General features: G+C 43.2%; 1 protein-coding gene across 2 annotated transcripts in view; it reads left to right on the top strand.

Annotated features, from left to right (window-relative positions):
• Klhl2 (kelch like family member 2) overlaps positions 1-21,305 on the top strand; it is a 115,569-nt gene that overhangs the window by 77,519 nt on the left and 16,745 nt on the right. For both annotated transcript variants that reach the window (XM_051169499.1, XM_051169500.1), the window contains 3 exons: positions 14,429-14,538; positions 18,848-18,964; positions 20,203-20,352. In XM_051169499.1, coding sequence (XP_051025456.1) covers positions 14,429-14,538; positions 18,848-18,964; positions 20,203-20,352 — 377 coding nt within the window. The remainder of the gene's footprint in view (positions 1-14,428; positions 14,539-18,847; positions 18,965-20,202; positions 20,353-21,305) is intronic.

Genomic DNA, 21,305 nt, shown 5'->3' with positions numbered 1-21,305 from the left:
AATGTACCACCGCCCCCGGCCAAAAGCAATTCTACAAGATTTTATTCTGCAAAAAGCTTAACTTAATTACGTTTTTGTGTCTACGCTCCTATAATTTAGGCAAGCAATCATCGTGTTTCGTGTAAACATCTATCAGAATAAACTATGATTCGAATGCTTCTCTCTCTCAAAAGAAACACCATGTTGAGTGAGTGATTTATATAACAGTATTACAAGACTTAACTATGTATGTGATACTGACGATAGCATACAGAAGATGATTGTTTGAGGGTCTAGGCCATGTAATTTATTGATACGAAAGTCTTCTGGAGGATACGCAAGCACTGGGCTTACAACTCAGTTCATGGCAACTTTGAATGATGCTTCTTAATATAATTAATAACTTTCAGATCTCTTGCACCTATTATGTTCCTCACTGATAGCTTACTAAACTACATGCAAGCTCTGCTTTGCTGGCAATTTTGCCTTTGGTTTTTTTGTTGTTTTCTTTTTCTTTTCTTTCTTTCTTTCTTTCTTTTTTTTTTTTTTTTTTTTTTTTTTTTTTTTTGAGACAGTGTTTCTCTGTGTAGCCTTGGCTGTCTTAGACTCACTTTGTATACCAGGCTGGCCTCAAACTCACAGAAATCCGCCTGCCTCTGCCTCCCTAACAGGCGTGCACAACTACACCCAGCTGGCTGGCAGGCAATTTTTCTAGTGAAGATAACTTAGCTGTTTTCATCCCCCACTAAAACCCTCTGATAACAGAACTGGTGGCAGTAAATGTGTAACAATTCTTCTTTCCTCCTAGAGATTAAGAGTCAAGAATCAGTGTTACTACTTATAGGAACTATGGCAGCTGTGCACTTACTTTATTGATTAGAATATGAGGATGAAGTAGGCGCTTATTTTCCCCAGAACTCTGTCTAATGCGGCGAGCTGTTTGCAGATCCAGGTGCTGCTAGCATTACTCATGCACTTGCTGTGTCTTGCCTGGCTTTCCTCCACTTTTTAGTGAGGGCAAGCTCTTGTATACACACACACACACACACACACACACACACACACACACACTCACACACACTCACACACACTCCTGTAGGCTGCATATATATGTTGTTTAATTGCATATATCGTAGTATGTGTATGTTGTCTAATATGTATTATATACTAATGGCATAATCCATACGGTCGAAAAGTAGTCACTATTGCCGTTTTCCTGTAGGCTCAGAGAGAAGAAAAGGTTGACTAGTAAATGCTCATAGGACTTACTCAGTGACCAGGCTGAACTACTCTAGGCAGGGTAACTACTAAGGTCACACAGTAAAGCCGTGTGTTGTAAGTGATTTGACAATGTGTGACTGAAAGGATTAGAAGTGATGGGACGTCATCTGAGATTGGTAATAGAGTTAAGAACCAGAGTTTAATTAAAAAAAAAATAAATAAATAAACAGGCTGGAGAGATGGCTCAGAGGTCCAGAGTTCAATTCCCAGCAACTACAGGGTGGCTCACAGCCACCTGTAATGAGATCTGGTGCCCTCTTGTGGCGAGCAGGTCCACATGCGGGAAGAGTACTGCATAAATAATAAATGGATCTTTTTTAAGAATACAGAGATTTAAAAAATAGTTTAAAATAATTTTATTTTTTAAAAAAAATTACGGGTAGACCATGTCTGCAAGTGGGTGTGTGCACATAAGTGCAGGCACCTCCGGTTGGTAGAGGTTTTGGATCCCCAGGAGTTATAAACAGTTGTGAACCACCTGAAAATGAGTGCTGGGACCCAAGCTTGGGTGCCCTGAAAGAGCTGCAAGGGTTCTTAGCCACCGAGAGCTTTCCCTGCAGCTCCAAAATAAGTAGTGTTTGAATGAAGCATGGTTATAAGTATGCATAGAGGAGATAACAGACTCTTTTTCCTGCGTTTGTGGTGGCTGCTTCTAGAGTGCACATTTATTGCTATTGTGCGGTGGCTACAGTTTTTACCTGTGAGACACTGAGCTTGTGGAAGTCACATTAATCCCCTCATGTTTGGCCCTTGGTTGATAGTGTGTTCAGTGAGCATCGGAGTCGAGTCCACAGACATGTAAAATGCTCATCCCATTCTGCCCTGCTGAGCAAGCCATAAAGGGCAGCACATTCTGCCTCCCCAGGTTCCTGCTCTGTTTGAGTTTCTCACCCCAACTCCCTTCGACGATGAATTGTGAAATGGAAGTATAAACAAAGCACACCCTTTTCTCTCCAAGCTGCACTTGGTCTTGATGCTTCACCTCAGCAATAGGGACCCTAACTAAGACGCCATGTTGGTTGAGGGAGAGGGGTTAATTTGAAGGAACTTCCAGTAGTAACTATTCAGGGGCGATATGCCTGTCTTACCTTTTGTTGACAGCCTAGTAGGGATTTATTATGAAAAACTTATAGATTACTCTTATGTTTTATGCAACCTGTTTCAGATGGCTTTTTAAATGCCTTGAGCCAGTCAATATTATGTTTCCTATAGCACTGCTGAGAAACAATCAAGAATCAAGAGGATTTGCAAATCCAGGCTAGGTGTTGGAGAGAAAGTGAGAATGGGAGAGACGAGTGGGATCATTCATATATCTGCAAGGTGGGAAAGTTCTAGGCTGTGGTTTGCAACAATGTGACTTTGTGACATTACCAACCAGTATGTTAGAAAATAGCTAAAGTGAAACATTGTATCACAATTAATAGAAATAGGGAGAGGTGGGGAAGTGATCCACCAGATAATGTACTTTCTGGCCCAGCCTGACAGCTTGAGTTGATCCCTGGGACATACATAAAGGCCAAAAGGCCGTAAAGAGAATTGGTTCCATCAAGTTGTCCTCTGATCTCCTCATGTGCTCAGTGGGATTTGAGTAGCATAGGCACACCCCCCTCCCCGTCTCACACTCGCGGGGGATGGCAGGGTGGATAATATTTTCCTTTAAAAGGGCGAGAGAAGAAGAGTGAACTCGCTTAGTCTTGGCCTCAGCAAAACCATCAAGACATGAAGGGAGCACGGGCTGTTGAACAGGTGCCTGTGGCTTTGATTCCCACTTCTCTGCTGATGAGTTACGCTACTGTCATTTTGTAATCTTTTTTTAAATTATTATTAATTTATTCTTGTTACATCTCAATGTTTATCCCATCCCTTGTATCCTCCCATTCTTCCCTCCCTCCCATTTTCCCATTATTCCCCTCCCCTATGACTGTTCCTGAGGGGGATTACCTCCCCCTGTATATGCTCATAGGGTATCAAATCTCTTCTTGGTAACCTGCTGTCCTTCCTCTGAGTGCCGCCAGGTCTCCCCCTCCAGGGGACATGGTCAAATGTGAGGCACCAGAGTATGTGAGAAAGTCATATCCCACTCTCTACTCAACTATGGAGAATGTCCTGACCATTGCCTAGATCTGGGTAGGGGTTTAAAGTTTACGGCCTGTATTGTCCTTGGCTGGTGCCTTAGTTTGAGCGGGACCCCTGGGCCCATCATTTTGTAATCTTATTGGGCATTCGTGTATGGTCTTCGGAGAAACGTCTATTAACCCTTACTTTTTAATTGTCCCATATGATGTGTCAGCTGTTGTTCTAGATACAGACTCATCGCATAAGGGATTTATACATGCTTTTTCCTGTTTCACGCAATATTTATTAGTTACTTTTTTATCTTTCTTGTGCATCTCCCTTTATGTAACTAGCATATATGACATGTGTAACATGTAGTTAGCATGTTATGTATACTGGCCTATGCCTTATAGTCTCTTATTTACTTGTATTTCCTGAAGCTGCTTTTATATTGTGAGCTTCCCTTTTAATATGTGTAGATTGTTCCATGGCATGGCTTCACTGTATTTTAAATAACGCTTACTGGTAAACTGCTAAATAATTAAAATCAGTGCTCCTGTCATGTTCAAGTCGATTTGAGCCTAGTACTGTCATCTCCTCTCCTAATAGTGTGGCACTAATAGTGAATCACAGAGTGTCATTTTCCAAGGAGCCAAGTGGGGGGGGGGAATGTGAGAACCCGTTTGTGGAGCCATGCTTATGTACTCTCTACTGTGCAGTCTCTCTCTCTCTCTCTCTCTCTCTCTCTCTCTCTCGGCAGTGGGAGGAGAGAAAGAGGGAGGAAGAGAGACTGGCTTATGGTAGAGGTTTTTAAGACACTTTGGTCTCCATGGTTTTGTGGGCTGAGCCTGGAAAAGAAATTAATATGAGAGCATTTCATGTCATGAGCTAAGCACCAGAGATGAATCATCTGAATCAAGAACATGTTATATGTTCTTTGTTACATTCCTAAGTGCCTGTGGTTTCCATCCAGATGTGTTCTCACTTGATAGTTGATATCTATATATCTGCATTGAGAACTGCCATTATTAGTTACATTGGATTCATATTAATTTGTGTGTGTGTGTAAGTATGTATGTATGTATGTGTATGTATATATATGTATGTATGTGTGTATATATGAACATTATATAATATATAATTATATATGATATATATTAAAGAAGTAACATGCCCTGTGGTCAGAGTCTCACATAAGTTAAGTATGGTTTCATTTCAGTCAAACTCGAGAAAGCCAAGAAGTTAGAGATGCGTTTTAGATGTTGCATGTTTCCATAACAGTTTTTTTCCCCAGCTCCTTTTGCCCTTAAAAGTTTGATATCACCTGTTTTTCTTCAAATATAGAATCAAACTTCTGTTCCAAAAAATTGTAAGATTGATTTTGTTTTAAATATTTTGTCTCCCATTGTTGTTGTTGTATCTGATGTGTGTAGGTATGGGTGCATGTGCACCATGGTGTGCATGTGGGGCTCAGAGAGCGACTCTGTAGAACACTTTCTCCCTGTCACTCTTAGGTGGGTACTAGCAATAAGACGCAGGTCTTCAGATTTGTGTAAAAACACTTTTACCCACAGAGCCATCCCGCTGGCCCCTGCATTTTCAGTTTATTTGTGTGTGTGTGTGTGTGTGTGTGTGTGTGTGTGTGTGTGTGTGTGTGTGTGTGTGCCCCCACGTGTGTGGGTGTGGGTGCATGAAGCAGAGGAGCACACTGAATGTTCTCCTCTACTGCTGTCCACTTGTGCCTTTGAAGCTAAGCCTCTCCCTGAACTTGGAGCTTATATTTTCTTGGCTAAGCTGCAAACCAGCTAACCCCAGCCATCCTTCTGTCTCCCTCCTTCCCCCCGGGCCTTAGACTTTCACAGTATGCCTGGCTTGCTTTACGTGGTGATAGGACCTTAAGTGCTGTTCTCATGATTGTACAACAAGTGCTCTTACCTACTAGCCACCTCTCCAGCCCATGCTTTATTTTTCAAGAGATTGTGCATATGTGCTTTTACACAGATAGCCTTTTTTCTTACACCCAAGTTGTGTCTGGCCTGTCCACGGGCTGCATGCATGTACCCAGGGATATCTTTGAATGTGTCCCAACCCAAAGACCATAAACTTACTTAAAACATAATGGGATTTGTGTATATTTGCACTGTACTTGTGTGTGAACTTTTTAGATGACAACATCATACAGCAATGTCGAAAGGTTGGACACTCTTGCAAGCATCCTGGGACCTAAGCATCCACCGGGTAATACGGCTCACCTGTCCGTATGAATGCCGCTGTGTGTGGATGTGTGACTGAATACACAGTGTGCAGGAGTGACTCTTGATAGTGCATATTCCCCACTGTGGAACACTGCTCTATCCTTCACAGTTCCATTCTAGCTCATAATTTAAAAAAAAAAAGTAAGGGTTATTCTGGTTTATTGTTAGTATTTTTTAGATAGGGTCTCACGACATAGTCATGACATCAAACTCACCGTCGTCCCTCTCCTGTCTTGGTGTCGGGATTGAATGAGCTTGTTACCATGCCTGGCAGGTGGCATAGCTTGATGACACAAGTGCATCCGTCCCGCTCAGCTTGGAGTTGGGGGACCACTACTGTGACACACCACTCAGAAAAGAGACTGCGTGTTATTCAAGTCTGTTGAGATAAATACACTATTTAGACACGTTTTTCCATCAGCCACTAATTGGAAATGTTTCATCTTTGTCAGGTGTTGTGGTGTACACCTGCAGTCCCAGAGCATAAAGGAAGGGGAATCAGGAATTCGAGGTCACCCTTAGCCATATAGAGAGTCTGAGGTGAGACCTTTGTCTCAAACAAGCAAAACAGAGCAAGGAGATGTTCCATAGCTAAGAACTAATTGACGTGTTCGCTCCTTTATTTCCAGTTTCCAGCAGTGCTTAACACAAGGTCTCACTGAGAACCTGTTCTTCATCAGACCTTTTTAAAATTTACCGTACAAGAGAACTGAAGAAGAAAAGAGGTAGAGGTAGGCCGTTGGCTGGGGCCTGTAACCCTAGCACCGAGGATGCTGAGGCAGGAGATTGCTGTGAGTTCGAGGCCAGCCTGGGCTGCAGAATGAGACTGTCTCTCAGAAAAATAAAACAATGAAAACCAAAGGAAGGAGAGAGGGAAGAGGGAAGGGACGAACAACAACAACAAAAGGCAGCAAGAACAGCCAACAGCAGGGGGAGAATGAGACCCCAGACATCACAGACACATCGTTGGCCAAGCAGAAAGCCCGCGGGGTGGGGGCGGGGATGTTGGCCCTGGATGTGCTTGCGTCAGTTGGCTTTGTGTGGTGAAGACATCTCACATAAACTAGTTGTAGGGCAATGTGTAGAAAGAGGTAGTGACAGCCAATGTAAATATTATGACTCCATGACATTGTCACAATTGTTTACTTGAGCCATAAGCTCTAAGCACTAGTAGTGTTTTATCTCCACGTATGCTTTCTAGAGACTCAACCTGGCGGACTAGGGTATCTGGTCCTGGGAAATGTGTCACAAGTCACTTAGTTAATGTCTCAAGCCATGTCAGAAATCTGAATAGAAGAAAGGCAGGCTCTAAAAAGAAAAAAGCAGACTTAGGTGCCACCAGCACTCCTTGCTTTTGGTGACACACATTTACTGCTTGTGTCCCAAAGAAAGGTTAAATGTGGGGAATAGTAGTGATTGTGCTGGGGAAAGATGGTTATGGTAGGGAGCTTGTAAGAATTGAGTTGGAAATGATTTTAAAGCATGTGTTTGTCTTGAATATTTTGTTCTCTCTTCTCCTGTCGGCTAATTTGCTTTTGAGACAGGGCCTCAAGTAGCCTAGGCTGGCCTCGAACTTGACCTTGAACCCATAATCCTCCTGTCCCTCTTTCCCAACTGCTGGGATGACGGGTATGCACGGCCATATTCAGCTACTAACTTTCTTAATACTTGGCAAGGCGTGCTGTTCTGTTTCAGAGCTGGCTGTGACAGTTTTGCTTGTGCATTGTAATAGCTGACTGTTTTCTGTGCGCTTTTGACCTCCTTGATAGACTAGTAAACTGCACCATGACTTTAGATCCCAGGCTTGATTTGGGATGAGGTTTACTAACCCTTTAGCTTTTAATTTATATAATCGTTGAGGTTATTTTTTTTAAATTCACCAAGTTTGTTTTCCAGTGATTATATGTTTTCCTGATCATGAAGCAGAGACTAAGATTTTATATGTGTACACACACACACACACACACACACACACACACACACACACACACACACACACACACACACACTTAGTGAAAGCATAGAAGGATATTGTCCTTCCCCCCTTGGCTTCACCATGGCTGGAGAGAGCATCTTCTCCCCGTTGGCTTCACCATGCCTGGAGAGACCGCCTTTTCCCCTTTGGGAAGCACAAGGCCTCTAGCAGTCTCTTAGCTTTGATTCGGTTTTACATTTGTGGAACAAACATAGCGAAAAGAAATAATTCTTTTTAATAGACATACTTGTACAGGTGCGACCCTGCTGTGACTGAGGGGAAGAATTGTATGTTAGTTTGTCGTAGGTCTGGTAGCTGCCGTCTGTTTTTCTATCTGAATTTCCAAATTGCTGCACATAAATATTTTTCAATGTGTATGCCAGTTTGCCATATTTTTCACAAGGTGAATTTGCTCCTCAGTGTTCTAGAACTTTCAGTATGAAGAATCGCATTGTGAGGACTGGAGAGAGTGCTTGCCTAGTAGGTATGAAGCCCTGCACCCCTACCGCTGTATAGGCTGGGTGTGGTGGCGTGTGCCTGAGGTAATCTGAGGTGGAAGAGGCGGAGGCAACTGTTTAAAAAGTTGAAGGTCATCGCTGACTACTTATCAAGTTGTAGGGAAGCCCAGGATTCTTGAGAACTTGTTTCAAAAATTAAAAAATGAAAATATCATTATGCTTTTGAAATTATTTTACATGTATGAGTGTTTTGCCGACATTTCTGCCACGTGTTTGCAGCACCCCTGGGGGCCAGAAGCAGGAATTGTATTCCCTTGAACTGGAGTTAAAAATAGTGGTGAGTAAGGCTGATATGAACATGGTTGAGCAAATGGGAGAATAGCAAAGTAGAAGGATCCAGAGGGTCCTAGAAACCTACAAGTAGAACATTATGATAGGCAGATTTGGATCCAGGGGTCCCGCTCAAACTAAGGCACCAGCCAAGGACAATACAGGCCGTAAACTTTAAACCCCTACCCAGATCTAGCCAATGGTCAGAACAGTCTCCACACTTGAGTGGAGAGTGGGATATGACTTTCTCACGTACTCTGGTGCCTCACATTTGACCATGTCCCCTGGAGGGGGAGACCTGGTGGCACTCAGAGGAAGGATAGCAGGTTACCAAGAAGAGACTTGATACCCTATGAGCATACACAGGGGGAGGTAATCCCCCTCAGGAACAGTCATAGGGGAGGGGAATAATGGGAAAATGGGAGGGAGGGAAGAATGGGAGGATACAAGGGATGGGATAAACATTGAGATGTAACAAGAATAAATTAATTTTAAAAAATGTAATTAAAAAAAAATAGTGGTGAGCTGCCATGGGGCGCTGGGAACCAAACCTGGATCCTCTGCCAAAGCAGTCAGTGCTCTTAATCGCTGAGCTGTCTCTCCAGCCCTCACTAACACTTTTTTGACACAGGACACTGCCGTGTTGCCTAGGCTTGTGTAGAACTCACTGTGGTCTTGAGTTCTTCATTCTCCTGCCTCCACCTCTCACGCTTGTGCCACAATACCAGCTTGTTCTGCTTTTCTTATATTTCTTTTACTTTTTAACATTTCTTTATTTGTATGGCATGGCGTATAGGGACAGAGGACAATGTGTAGTTAGTCAACACTCGACTTCTACCATGTGCAATCTAGGCATTGACATCAGTTCAGCAGGCTGGATGGCAAATGCCTTTACACCCTGCGCCTTCCCCCTGACCTTTACTTACTTCTTACTTGTAAAACAATATTTCTGTTTTTCTTAATATTCCAGAAATCATATTTGTTGCTGCTGCTTTGTGGTTTTCATTTTATTTCCCCTTTCCTTTAGGCACCCTGAGACTGCAGCTCAGCCTGGTCTGAAAGTCACAGAAATTGTCCTGCCTCAGTCATCTAAGTGCTGGGATTATAGGCACAAGCCACGAGACCTGGCTAAGGAAAGACTGGTGTCTGATGTAGTGGCTTAGCAGGCAAGGGTGTCGTCACCAAGCTTGGTGACCTGAGTCTCATCCTTCGTACCCACATGGTAAAAGGAGAGAACTGGCTCATGCAAGTTCACATAGGTCCCCAGCTTCCGCCACACCCACACACAGGCTCATTCACATATGCATGTGTGGACACACACCAAACCATATGGGCTTTCTGTGTCCGCCTCAGCTCTGAATAATGATATAGAGACTTATATTTATATACAATATCTTTAGACCTTGGCTCACTGTAGTTCCCAACTGGCTCTTATAACCTATGTTTATTTATGTTCTGCCATGTGGTTCTTTCCCTCTCCTCAGTTTCATTTGTCCAACTTCCTGTGTGTCTTATAGGCAAATCCTTTCACACCTTTCTTTCCTATCTCTCCGGAAGTCCCGCCTGTTCTCTCCTGCCTTTGCTATAGACTGTTCAGGTCTTTACTCAACCAGTCAGAAGGTGATGGAGAACAGTGTTTACACAACATTGAAACAGGCGATGCTCAACAGAACCAAAGTCCAGTCTGCTCAGCTCTCTGCTGGTACAGAAATCAGAATTTGAATTTACAAAGACAACCTTTACACAGTGTACAAAAACACACATAGTCAATGTACTCAGTGTACGCGCGCGTGCACACACACACACATAAAAGAATGAATAATTTTTTTAAAAAAGAAAACCTTTCAGGGTGATTTATTTAAATTTTAATTTTTTTCATAAACCTCTGGTAAGGTCAGGGAATGTAGGATGGGGTTTTCAGATGTAGAAGGGATTGTGGCCGATTCTTTAATCTTGAAGCCCTACTAAGTGAGGTTTTCTTTTTACCACTCCCTAAACACTAGATGGCTATCTCTTGGTTCTTTGTGCTTTTCCAATATTGATTTGACCTTTTTTCAATTAACTTTTGGTTAACTTCAAATTTGACCATAAAGTTACCATTCATGCTGTTTATTAATGTATTCTTTTAAAAGTGATTTTATTTTTAGAAAAATTTTAGGTTTATGGAAAATACTAGAACAAATTACATTCACTATAATCTCCTTTAGTTCCTCTATCACACTTGGTTTCCCCTGTTATAAACACCTTATGGTATTTCTCACAGTGGATAGGCCAGTATGGACCTTGTTATTAAAAGCCTATGGTTTGTCATGCCAAAAGTGGACAGAGAAAAGCCTTTTGAGGCTTAACTCTACACAATGATTGCTAGGAATGGGAGTAGTGGCCTTACCCAGGGAGGGACACATCTCTCCCCTCTTTCCCCCCTCTCTCCCCCTCTCCCCTCCTGTCTCCCTCCTCCCTCCCTCTCCCTACCCAGCTACCCTCCTTTCCCTCCCATTCTCTCTCTCCAACTCCCAGATTAGAGTTTTACCAGGAAGTAAATTGTTACTAAGTTGCTTTGGCAGCGGGGCAGCATCTTCCTGTTCTGTCCTGTTTTGATTGGCAGGCTCGGTGGTTTTTAACGAAGAGTTAAGATCTTGGTGTTCAATTTAGATCTTGCCCTCTTCAACTGGGCTTGATTTGGAGACGGCATGTCCCCTGACTGTTGCTCCCTGCGCCATTTTTACTTTATTCTGGTTAAATATTATAGACATGGCTGCATTTTGTTTGGTGTGCTTTTTATAAAAGGGTTTTTTTTTTTATGCTTAGAATTTTTAATTAGTGTACAAAGTAGCCCATTTTCTTGTGTTATTTTCCTTCTAACAGCAGCGCCTTTCACTGTTTCTTTCCCCATCCTTGGTTTGTATTCTTCTACCTCCAGTATGCCGTCCCTCCCACTCTCCTGTCTCACATTTAATTTCTCTCTCTTTCACCTCTTTTCCCCCATGTCCTCAACCCTTCCAGTTTCTTGGTCTTTACCCCCCTACATAAATATACATATTAAAAAATTGGAAGCAAGTATCTGTATATGAGCGAGGACGCATAATGTTTGTCTTTCTGATCCTGGGTTATTATACTTAATATATATTTTTCCTTCAACTTTAATAATTTCATTTTTCTTTATGACTAAATACAAAGATGTAGGGGAAAAGGAACCTTCATTTCATTCACTGTTAGTGGGAGCAGATACTAGTGCAGCCACTGTGCAGATCAGTGTAGAGCTTTCTCAAAACAGCTAAAAATAGATCTAACCACATGACGCAGCTATACCTTCCGGGCATATTCTCAAAGACTCTGCATCTTACCAGGGATAATGTGTATCTGCTCTTTCCACAGTAGCCAGGCAATGGATACCTAGATACCTGTCAGCAGATAGTAATCAATAGTGAAAATGTCATTCATCGGCACAATGGAATGTTGCTCAGCTGCTATACATCACTGTGTGTAGGGTTTGTTTGTTTGTTTGGTTTTGGTTTTGAATATTACTGTTGGGGCATATACTGCCATGGTACATGTGGAGGTCAGAGTTTGGGGTGTCAGTTCTCTCCTTGTTTTTGAGGCAAGGTTCCTTGTTTCTGCTTGATGCCTGTTCCAGGCTACCCGGCCCAAGAACTTTTGCGTGATCCTCCTGTCTCCATCTCCCGTCTTGCCTTGGGTGTCCTGTTGTCACAGATGTGGGTTCTGGGGGCGCAAGGTCTGACCTCAGACTTCTGTGGCCAAGGCTTTTAAGGCTTTTATTTGCTCTTCCATGTTTTTGGGTTTTTCCCCCTTGCTGGAGGCAAAGTAACAAGAGTTGCTGTCACCCTGTATTCAACATTGTTGGTGTTTTGGGTTTTGGGATTTTGTTTGTGACAGGGCTTCACTGTGTAGCCCCTGGATGGCCTGAATTTCAGGTGTTCTGAGAGATGTGCAGAATTGTAGGATGCTGTATCTTATGATGGTACAAGGTGATAGGTGTCTTTTGATGTGCTTGTTTTTCACCTTTATATAATCTTTGATGAAATACCTATTCAGATCTGTTGCCCATTTGAAAAATAGGCTATTTTCTTCTTGTTGAGTTTTGTGGGTGTTGTGTTTTACATAACTTTTTTTGTGATAAATGTTTAATAGAAACTTTTCTTGAAGGTTATGGTTTACCATTTTATTTCGTAATACCATTGTTCAGGGCCAAACATTTATTTTTAATGAAATCCGGAGTACTAATTGTTCTTTTCATTTGTCTTGTTTCCTGTGTTGTAGGGGAAGGTCATCTCAGGGCTGGGACCCTCTAGATTTCCTTCTGTGTTATTTTCTAGGACTCTTGACATTTTGTGCTTCTAATGCAGCTGTGTGTGTGACTCATTTGGGGTTAATTTTTGTGAAACATATAAGGTCTTTTTCTAGATTGTTTTTCATGTGTGGCTGGCCACTTTCATCCTTACCTCTTTCTCTGTTTGATTGATTAATTGATTTGAGACAGGGTTTCTCTTGTAGTGCTGGCTGTCCCGGACTTGCTTTGTAGACCAGGCTGGCCTCCGACTCACAGAGGTCTGCCTGCCTCTGCCTCCCAAGTGCTGGGACTAAAGGTGTGCGCCACCACCTTCACCCTCCTTCCACCATGTCACCTTTGCTTCTGTGCCAGAGTTGGTCGGTTTGTGTGGGACCGTTTCTGGGCCCATTTGCTTTTTTATTTTTATTTGTTTATTTATTTTCATTTACAAAAGAAATTCAGCCTTCATTTTTATGTTTATTTCAGTGTGCTGTTTTGCTTGCCTAATGCAGACACTGAGTTTGAAAGAACTGTGTCTGTTGGATTTTTTAAAAATCTAATCATTTTGTAATTACCCAAAGAGTTGTTCATTATGTTTGAAGTTGTCTTGTGAGGAGCCTTTTATAAAATGAATAGGTATTCAGGCGGCTTGTGAAAGTGCACACTTTATTTTTTAAATAATTCTAAAAGAGGAGGCCAATAATCTTTTTTAGGGTCTTGAAATGTGTGTTGAAAGGAACCTTTTATTTCACCGTAGAAAAGTCTTTCAGATGTACTGTTGGGTATAGATAATTGTGAAGGCCACGCAGGAGGCAGTGCAGACTTCGTAGCACACCTTTAACTCTTGGGAGGTCACAGGGCTAACAGGCACTGTTAGAGAGTTCTCAGCTTCCTCCACCGTAGTTCTTAATGCCTTATAAACCAAGAGTGTATTCACACCTACAGCATTCTTACTATGATAGGTTCTTTCTGAGCCTCTATAGGTGTGCAAGCCAGGGTTTAGGGGATTACCTAATCACCTCATATTGTACAAGCCGGAGCATGGTAGAGCTGAGATCCAACATTGGTGTGTCTGAGTGAGCGCTAAGACTGGGCCTCAGTCTTTTAGTTCCAGCTCAACCTTTGTAAGTGGGAAGTAGGTTTGGGGGGAAAAAAAAGCTGTTTTGACCGGATATATTCTTTATAAGCTTTTAAATCATTGTGTCAATAGACTTATGTCATTATGTTGCTCCCCCAACCCCCTCACAAATAAGCATATTTAGGAAATCAAGGAGAGGGTTTGGATATTTTAAGAAGTACCAATTTTGCCAGCTTCCGGGGAAGGATGTGAGATATAAAATTAATCATTGTGTTCCCAAATAAATCACTTATATAGACTTTAAATCTATTCTAAACCTTTGTTTTATTTTAATAAAGTAATTTTTAATGCTGCCCTGTGTTCATATTGAGCAGCATTTAAGGCTTTTTGTTTAGTTTTCAAATAAGCAGTTTTCTCCTGTTGTAACGTTTTACACCCTACATTCAAGGATGTGGATTTATACTGCCATGTGCTTTGTGTGACCGGAAGGCTTTACAGACTTAAGTATCGATAGTATTGTGCTCCATAAGGCATCACTGTTGAACATGCACTAAGCCTTAATTCCGTTCTGCCCAGTGTGTGTCCATTAAGGCCGCTTTGGCACCCATTCTTGCCCAGAAGAAATGTGGTTGGTTTCCTTCTTCTTGGGTTAATTAAGAGATCAGTTAACGATGCCGCTTTGCTTGTATGCTGATGCTATGACTGATGACTTATCTGTCTGTCCAACAGAGCAACATTTTGCTGACGTCGTACTTAGTGAGGAGTTTCTCAACCTTGGCATCGAGCAAGTGTGCAGCTTAATCTCAAGTGACAAGCTCACCATTTCCTCAGAGGAGAAGGCAAGTGATACCTTCTCTCTTTACCCCCTCCACTTCTCCTCCTCTTCCTCTTCTTTCTGCCCTCACCTTCCCTTCTGTATCCTTCTAGGAGTTGGGTAGTTTCCTGTCCTCCTTTTTCTTTGTTGGGTGGGGGTGGGACTTCAAGCATTGTGTGTAGAACCGAGGACATGGTGTTGTCCATCCCCTTTTTTTTTTGAGATAGTGTCTCTAGCTGGTCTGGAACTCTCCAGTAGGCTGGGCTAGCTGGCCAGTGAGCCCAGGGATCCCTTTCTGCTGAGATTACAAGGGAGTGCCACCATGTCTAACTGTTTTCATCTGGACTCCAAGGACCACAGTCGGGTTCTGATGCTTCCAAAGATGGGGCTGGCTGAGATGTTTCTCCAGCCTAGACCTTTCTCTTCTTGTGCCTTTTCACTTGTTTTGTAAGTTGTGTCCCGTGTGACTAGAAGCCTCAGTGACCTGGAAGAAGTGCACTTGACCTCTACAGCAAGAGCAAGTACACATTAAAGGATTTGGACCAAGTCCCTTTGGGAGAATGGGCTTGTTTCTACAGCTAGATGCCTATAAATATTTCACACAAACCCGAATGACAACAACTCATTAGCTTTGCTGTCTTGTGAGCTGAAACACCTTCTTTTAAAAGTTTTAAAGTTATTAGACCAGAAGGGAGTTGGATGCACTAAAGCTGGAGATACGGGCAGTTGTCCATCCAAGTTGGGTGCTAGGAACTGGTCTCAGGTCCTCTGCAACAGGACGTGCTCCTCCTCACTGCACAGCCCATTTCTTCAGTCCCCAGAAGAATTTTCTCAGTGCATTAAAGTTTCATTAGTTCTAGATTGAACATCCTTGAGTGCTGTCATCCTTTTAAGTTGCTTTTTGAAGCTTATATATCAGCCCTGCAGGTCAGTCTCCCTCCCTCCCTCCCTCCCTCCCTCCCTCCCTCCCTCCCTCCCTTTCTTTCTCCCTTTCTTCCTTTCTCCCTCCTTCCCTCCCTCCCTCCCTTCCATGCAGTTGCTTTTTCTGACCTTACATTTTGGGTTGCCTTTATTACGTTATTGAGTCTTATATGACTGGAGATAGAAGCTCCTCTTACTGTTCTGTTTTCTCTGGGCAGTTTGTAGCACATAGGAATAAAGAGACAAAAGCTGACAGAGCAGCCTGATGGTGCACACCTTTCATCCCAGCATTTGGGAGGCAGAGACAGGTGAATCTTCATGAGTTCAAAGCCAGCTTGATCTACATGAACCCAGAACAGCCAAGGATACATGACAGTTGAGAGAACCTGTCTCAAAGCAAAAAATAAGAACAACAAAACTAAAACAACAGCTGCAAATAGAATTTCAGAGAAATTTAACATTATAGAGAGCTGGGTGGTGGTGGCACACACTTTTAATCCCAGCACTTGGGGAAGCAGTGGCAGGTGGGGTATCTGTGAATTTGAGGCCAGCCTGATCTACAAATCGAGCTCCAAGACAGCCAGGACTGTTAGACAGAGAAACCCTGTTTTGGGGAGAAAAAAACATTTATAGAGGCCCTGGTTCTATTTCTCAGGGCATTCATGTCATCTGGGGATTAAAAAAAAAAAAACGTTCTCTCTATGATGTGAAAATATATGTAGAACTGTGACGTGCATAATCTTAGCAGCTTAGAGAAGGGTGACACTACTGCCGAGTCTCTTCCACACCCCAGTCACTGTCTCAGGATCCTGACTCTGTGACAGAGTAGACCTCTCTAGTCACACTAGAGTCATAGTCATAGTGGGTAAACCAGCAACTAAGTGATTCCAGAGCTCTGTCCGGGGCACTGTAGGAGCGTTTTGTTTTGGGATGAGGGGTGATACGTCAGCTTGGTTTAGATGTAGGATCCACACCTTTCGCAACAAGCTAGAGTTTGCCAGAGAAATGGAAGTGGATTGGGGCGGGGAAAGCATTTCAGGGTGCAGGGACGGACTAGGCGGATGTAAGGGATGTCACTGCTCAAGGGTGGCTGGGGGAGTGCGGCAGTGAGAGTAGTCGGAAACGAGGTGGGAAGAGAGCACTGTGGATACCTTCAGCTGTATTAGCTGTCATGACCTTCCTTGTGGTGCTGAAGAGCTGCTTCCAGGCTCTAAGCAGGAGACAGACGCCGTGATAAGCCCTGCGTTTGAGAAAGGCCATGAGAACTGCTGTGACTGTGACTGACGCAATGAGCCACCCCGAAACAGCACACTCAGGACCCATTTTTATCATGTGTACATTTCAGTGGTCAGCCTTCATGGAAGATGTAGCAGACACAGCCTGTTTCAGCTCTGCAGCATCCAAGGCTTCAGTCAGAGCGGCCCAGCTGACTGGAAGTGTCTAGCCTTATTCTTCTAGATTCTTCTGTAGTGGGTATCTGGGGCTTCCCTTCTTTTTCACGTGGTATCTTGTGAGTCTGCAATGTCCAAAGTAACTCCTTCATAGACACGTCAGGCTCGAGCTGGGGGTAGGAGATAGTTATGCTGTCTGTCTCCAAATCCCTGTCTGTCCTCTCTTCTTCCTCTTTTATCACTTGCTGAAGGTTTTCATGCTGTGGTCATTGCTGCAGGTAACCATAACTCTTACGTGATGTACATGGCCATCACAGCAAACAAGTCAAGAAACCAAGATGAAAGGTGCTGGCTTCCTCTGATCCTCCCGCCTTCAGATGGCACCGAGTTGCTGCTATTGTGCACGCTCTGTTAGTTGCACAGGGACAGTTTAGGTTAGCTGTGGAAAGTTATCACACAGTGGTATAAGTCCTCGGAGATGAGACTTCTCTGGGAAGCAGCTGCAGAGACTAGCTTCCATGTTGATGAGGAGCAGGCGTGTGCCTGTGGCGTGAGGGCCAAGTAGGGGAACATTGAGGTGATAGCAGTAAGCAGGAGAATCTGAGGGGGGACCGTGAAAACAGGGCCATGGAGCCGACAGAGCTGAACAGCAGTGGGTGGCTGACAGAGTGCCAACTCTTTCACTTCTTTATCTTAGGCACCTGGCATTCAGAAGCCTTTAATAAGTCCTTGTTGACAGGATAAATTAAAGAAAGATGATAATTAGAAGGCACACTATTTTTAGCTTCATGCTGTATCAGAATAGCCCGTTTTTATTTCCAGTAACCCATTTGCATATTGCCAAACATTTCCTACAACCTTTTAAAGATTATCAGGAAATGTATCCGTCAGTCCGGGAGGAAATTATGTAGAAAGACACTGCCTCTCTATTGGCTTATTTGTTTCCTCAGAGGACTATGTTGTGTAGTGATGCTCTCTCTGTTAACGTTGTAAAAATGTTCAGGGTGCTATGGTTACGTGTGTTCTGTTGTGGTAAAGAAGGGCTGGTCCACTGTGGAGACCCTTGATTTCTAAATGTGTGGCCCAAAATTGGTTCATAAAACTGAAGAGAATTTTAAACATGAGTTATTTATAAGAGTGTATTTATTTGGCACGTTTGTGTTACTGTGACCACAACATTGGGCAGAAACACCATAAAGGAGAAGAGATTTGCCTCACTCAGCTCATGGTCTCAGAGTGTTCAGGCTCTTGTGGCAGGAGGGCATGGTGGGGCAGCAGTTTCCTCTCAATGAGGGCCAGGAAGTGGAGAAACTGTGATGCTAGCACCCTGCTGGCCTTCTCCGTCTCCCCACTTATTGCATCTGTGTCTATGCAAAGTCTATGCAGAGGTGTCACCTGCGTTTAAGATGGATGGGTCCTTCCCTCTCCCTAGTTTTTACCCCCTCTGGAAACACATTCACAGAGACACCAGAAGCAATTCTAAAGTCAGTCACATCGATGGTGAAAATCAACCATAAGCCTCAAAGTCAGTGTTTTCTTTTATAGGTTGCCATAGTCACGGTGTTCTGATACAACAATAGAAAAGAAACTAAGACGTGTGGTTTTCATTTTAGGATGTCGCTGTGCAGCATTACTATGGGTGCTTTATTCTAAAGGAGCTTAAGCCTGTAGTTAGAGCTAGGTGCACAGTGGAGAAAGGCGTGTGTTACCATGTTGGCACAGCTACCATTGAAGTTCAGTAAGAGGTATGATGGAGTTGGTGAAGTGCTTAGCAAGAGTGAACTGAAAAGTGCTTATTGGGTGCCCAGAGTTCCTTAGTGAACGACCTACTAAGCTCTGCATGCCAAAAGAAAGAGAAGCGAGTTGGACCAAACACCTTTGTGTGTGGCAAGTCAGGATTTCAGAAGTTTTGATCCAGATGTTATAGTGTTAGCAATGCTGTGTATAAGATGTGCTTCGTCGCAGAGCTACATGCTTTGGCATATAACTCATTGTTTTTTATTTCTCCAATTTTTTTTTAAGGTATTTGAAGCAGTAATAGCCTGGGTAAACCATGATAAGGATGTGAGGCAGGAGTTTATGGCTCGGCTCATGGAACACGTCCGGTTACCCTTGCTCCCTCGGGAGTACTTGGTACAGGTAAGTGCATATATAAATCATAGGCATGCGCACAGCACCTGTGCACCTGCCTGACAGCGTGTAGAGCCCCTTCCCACAGTGGTAAAGGCTGCAGGGTACAGGTCTCTAGAGTGTATGAAGGAGGGAAGTTAAGGCACCTGGCACCTTGACAGCAACCCCCTCTGAGCCCATCCCCTCTTCCTAGGAATTGGCTTCCGCTGTCTTTCTCTATCAGGAAAGTACTAGAACTTTCTGAGGTGGCATTTGTGGCCCTCTGAGTGCATGTACATAAATGTGCTCAGGTTTATCCTGCTTTCTTCCTTTGGTAGCCTCTTCCAATTGCATAACAGGAATGGACCTTTGAGATTTGACCCAATTGCTGTTTAATCTTACTTCGTACTTGCACAGGGACGTGTATGTGGCTATCTCTATTTCTAAGATGAAGAAAAGCAGGGTATTCGAACTAATCAGAAATGCATGGTTCTTAGTCATCCTTGGAATATTTTAAATCTGCTCTTCATTGCTTATTAGGAATCTTTCAGGAACTTCTCAGCATTAGTTCCTGTAATTGAAACCATTAATAAATAGACACTTTTTGATTAGCAGATCAGGTTTCAACATTTTAAGGTTTATTGAAACCTCATCATTCAACATGGTCTGTATGGTCTCTGGATAGTGTAGTATTTAGAAAGGAAGGAGACAGACAGACAGACAGACAGGACAGTACTGAGGCCAAGCATTCTGGGGATGTGAGGGATTGACGGACATAGGTATAATGGTTTAGAGTATTTTGGGTCTCTTTTCATTTGTTCTTCTGTTTTAGAGAGAGTACCATGAATTAATAGCCTTGCCTAGCCCAGTTGAAGAACCTGTTATCTACGTTTTTTAGTAGCCCAGATCACAGGCTTTGCCTCTTCATAGTCACTTAGATTTGTTGGGACATCATGGGGTCGTGAGTTCCAAGCTGAAGTCCCCAAGCCCGCATGCCCTGCCTTTCCCATCAAGTTTTTCTTTTCTTTTCTTTTCCTTTCTTTCTTTTTTTCCTTTCCTTTTCTTGTCAACTCTGTGGCCTCTTTAAAGATAAGGAATGAGTGGATTAAAGCTTTCAGTGCTATTTTTCTCTATAGCCAAATGCCTGAGCAGAAGTTGGGCGGACACGACAGTTACTGCTTTGTTTCTGTTTCCTGTCTGTTTCTGTAGCCACTTTCTTCTGCGCTAGCTGTTCCCCCTCACAGAGCTTGTCTGCTTCCTTCCCACAGAGGGTGGAAGAGGAAGCACTGGTGAAGAACAGCAGTGCGTGCAAAGATTACCTCATTGAAGCCATGAAGTACCATTTGCTGCCAACAGAGCAGCGCATGTTAATGAAGAGTGTGCGGACCCGGCTGAGGACACCCATGAACCTTCCCAAAGTAGGACCGATTGTTCACAGTTGTGCTTGCCCCGTCTCAAGGCCCACAGTGAGCTGTTACTGTTTTTGATCATCTGAATTTCCACACCTGGTTGTTTGAGTTTTCCTGTGTGGGAAGTGTGCCTAAGAATGCAAATGTGATGTAGTGTCTGTTGGCTACGTGTTAACGTATAGATTGTTCAATTCGTTTAATCTTTTAAAAATCATTTTCCCATCATTTTTTAGGATTTATTTTATTATGTTATTTATGTGATGTATGTGCACACATGGACGCCAGAAGGATGTACCAGAGTCATTGGATCTAGAGTTACAGGCATTAGTGAGCCACCCAGTCTAGGTGCTGGGATCTGAACTGTGTACCTTTGAAAGAGCAGTAGGTGCTCTTAACCACTGAGCATCTTCTCAGCCTAATTTGTTTAATCTCTGTCTCTGTGTATGCGCGCGCGCGTGTGTGTGTGTGTGTGTGTGTGTGTGTGTGTGTGTACACGTACGTACGTAAGTACATATACATGCATGCAGGTACCGATAGAGCCCAGAAGAGGGCATTAGAGCTGGAGTTACAAGTGGCTGTGAGCCATTCAGTGTAGGTGCTGTGAGCCAGATATGTTCTCTGTAAGAACAGCACGCGCTCTAAACAACAGAACCATCTCTAGAGCACCGTCATTTAATCTTGATAAGTTCTATGTCATCACACTTCTGGAATGGAAGGCAATTGGTTTCTGTTCCTTCTGAGTTCCTCTAGTTAAAGTAGTTGTGGGAACAAGAGGGGAATTAGACTAAACAGCAGAATTTCCTGTGAGCAAGGTCATTCATAACCGAAATCCTGGGGTTTTCTTAGATTTACATGTTAGGATGAAAGATGAGCAGTAGCTCAGTCAGTTGTTTCTATTCCTTGTGTGCACTGTGACATTGTCCTCTATACATTTTTAAAATGTCTTATTAGATTGAGGTGTG

This window comes from Acomys russatus, chromosome 27 (assembly GCF_903995435.1).
Source record: "Acomys russatus chromosome 27, mAcoRus1.1, whole genome shotgun sequence".
NCBI lineage: Eukaryota > Metazoa > Chordata > Mammalia > Rodentia > Muridae > Acomys > Acomys russatus.
Note: the sequence above shows the minus strand (reverse complement) of the source record. Positions and strands in the feature narration are given on the sequence as shown.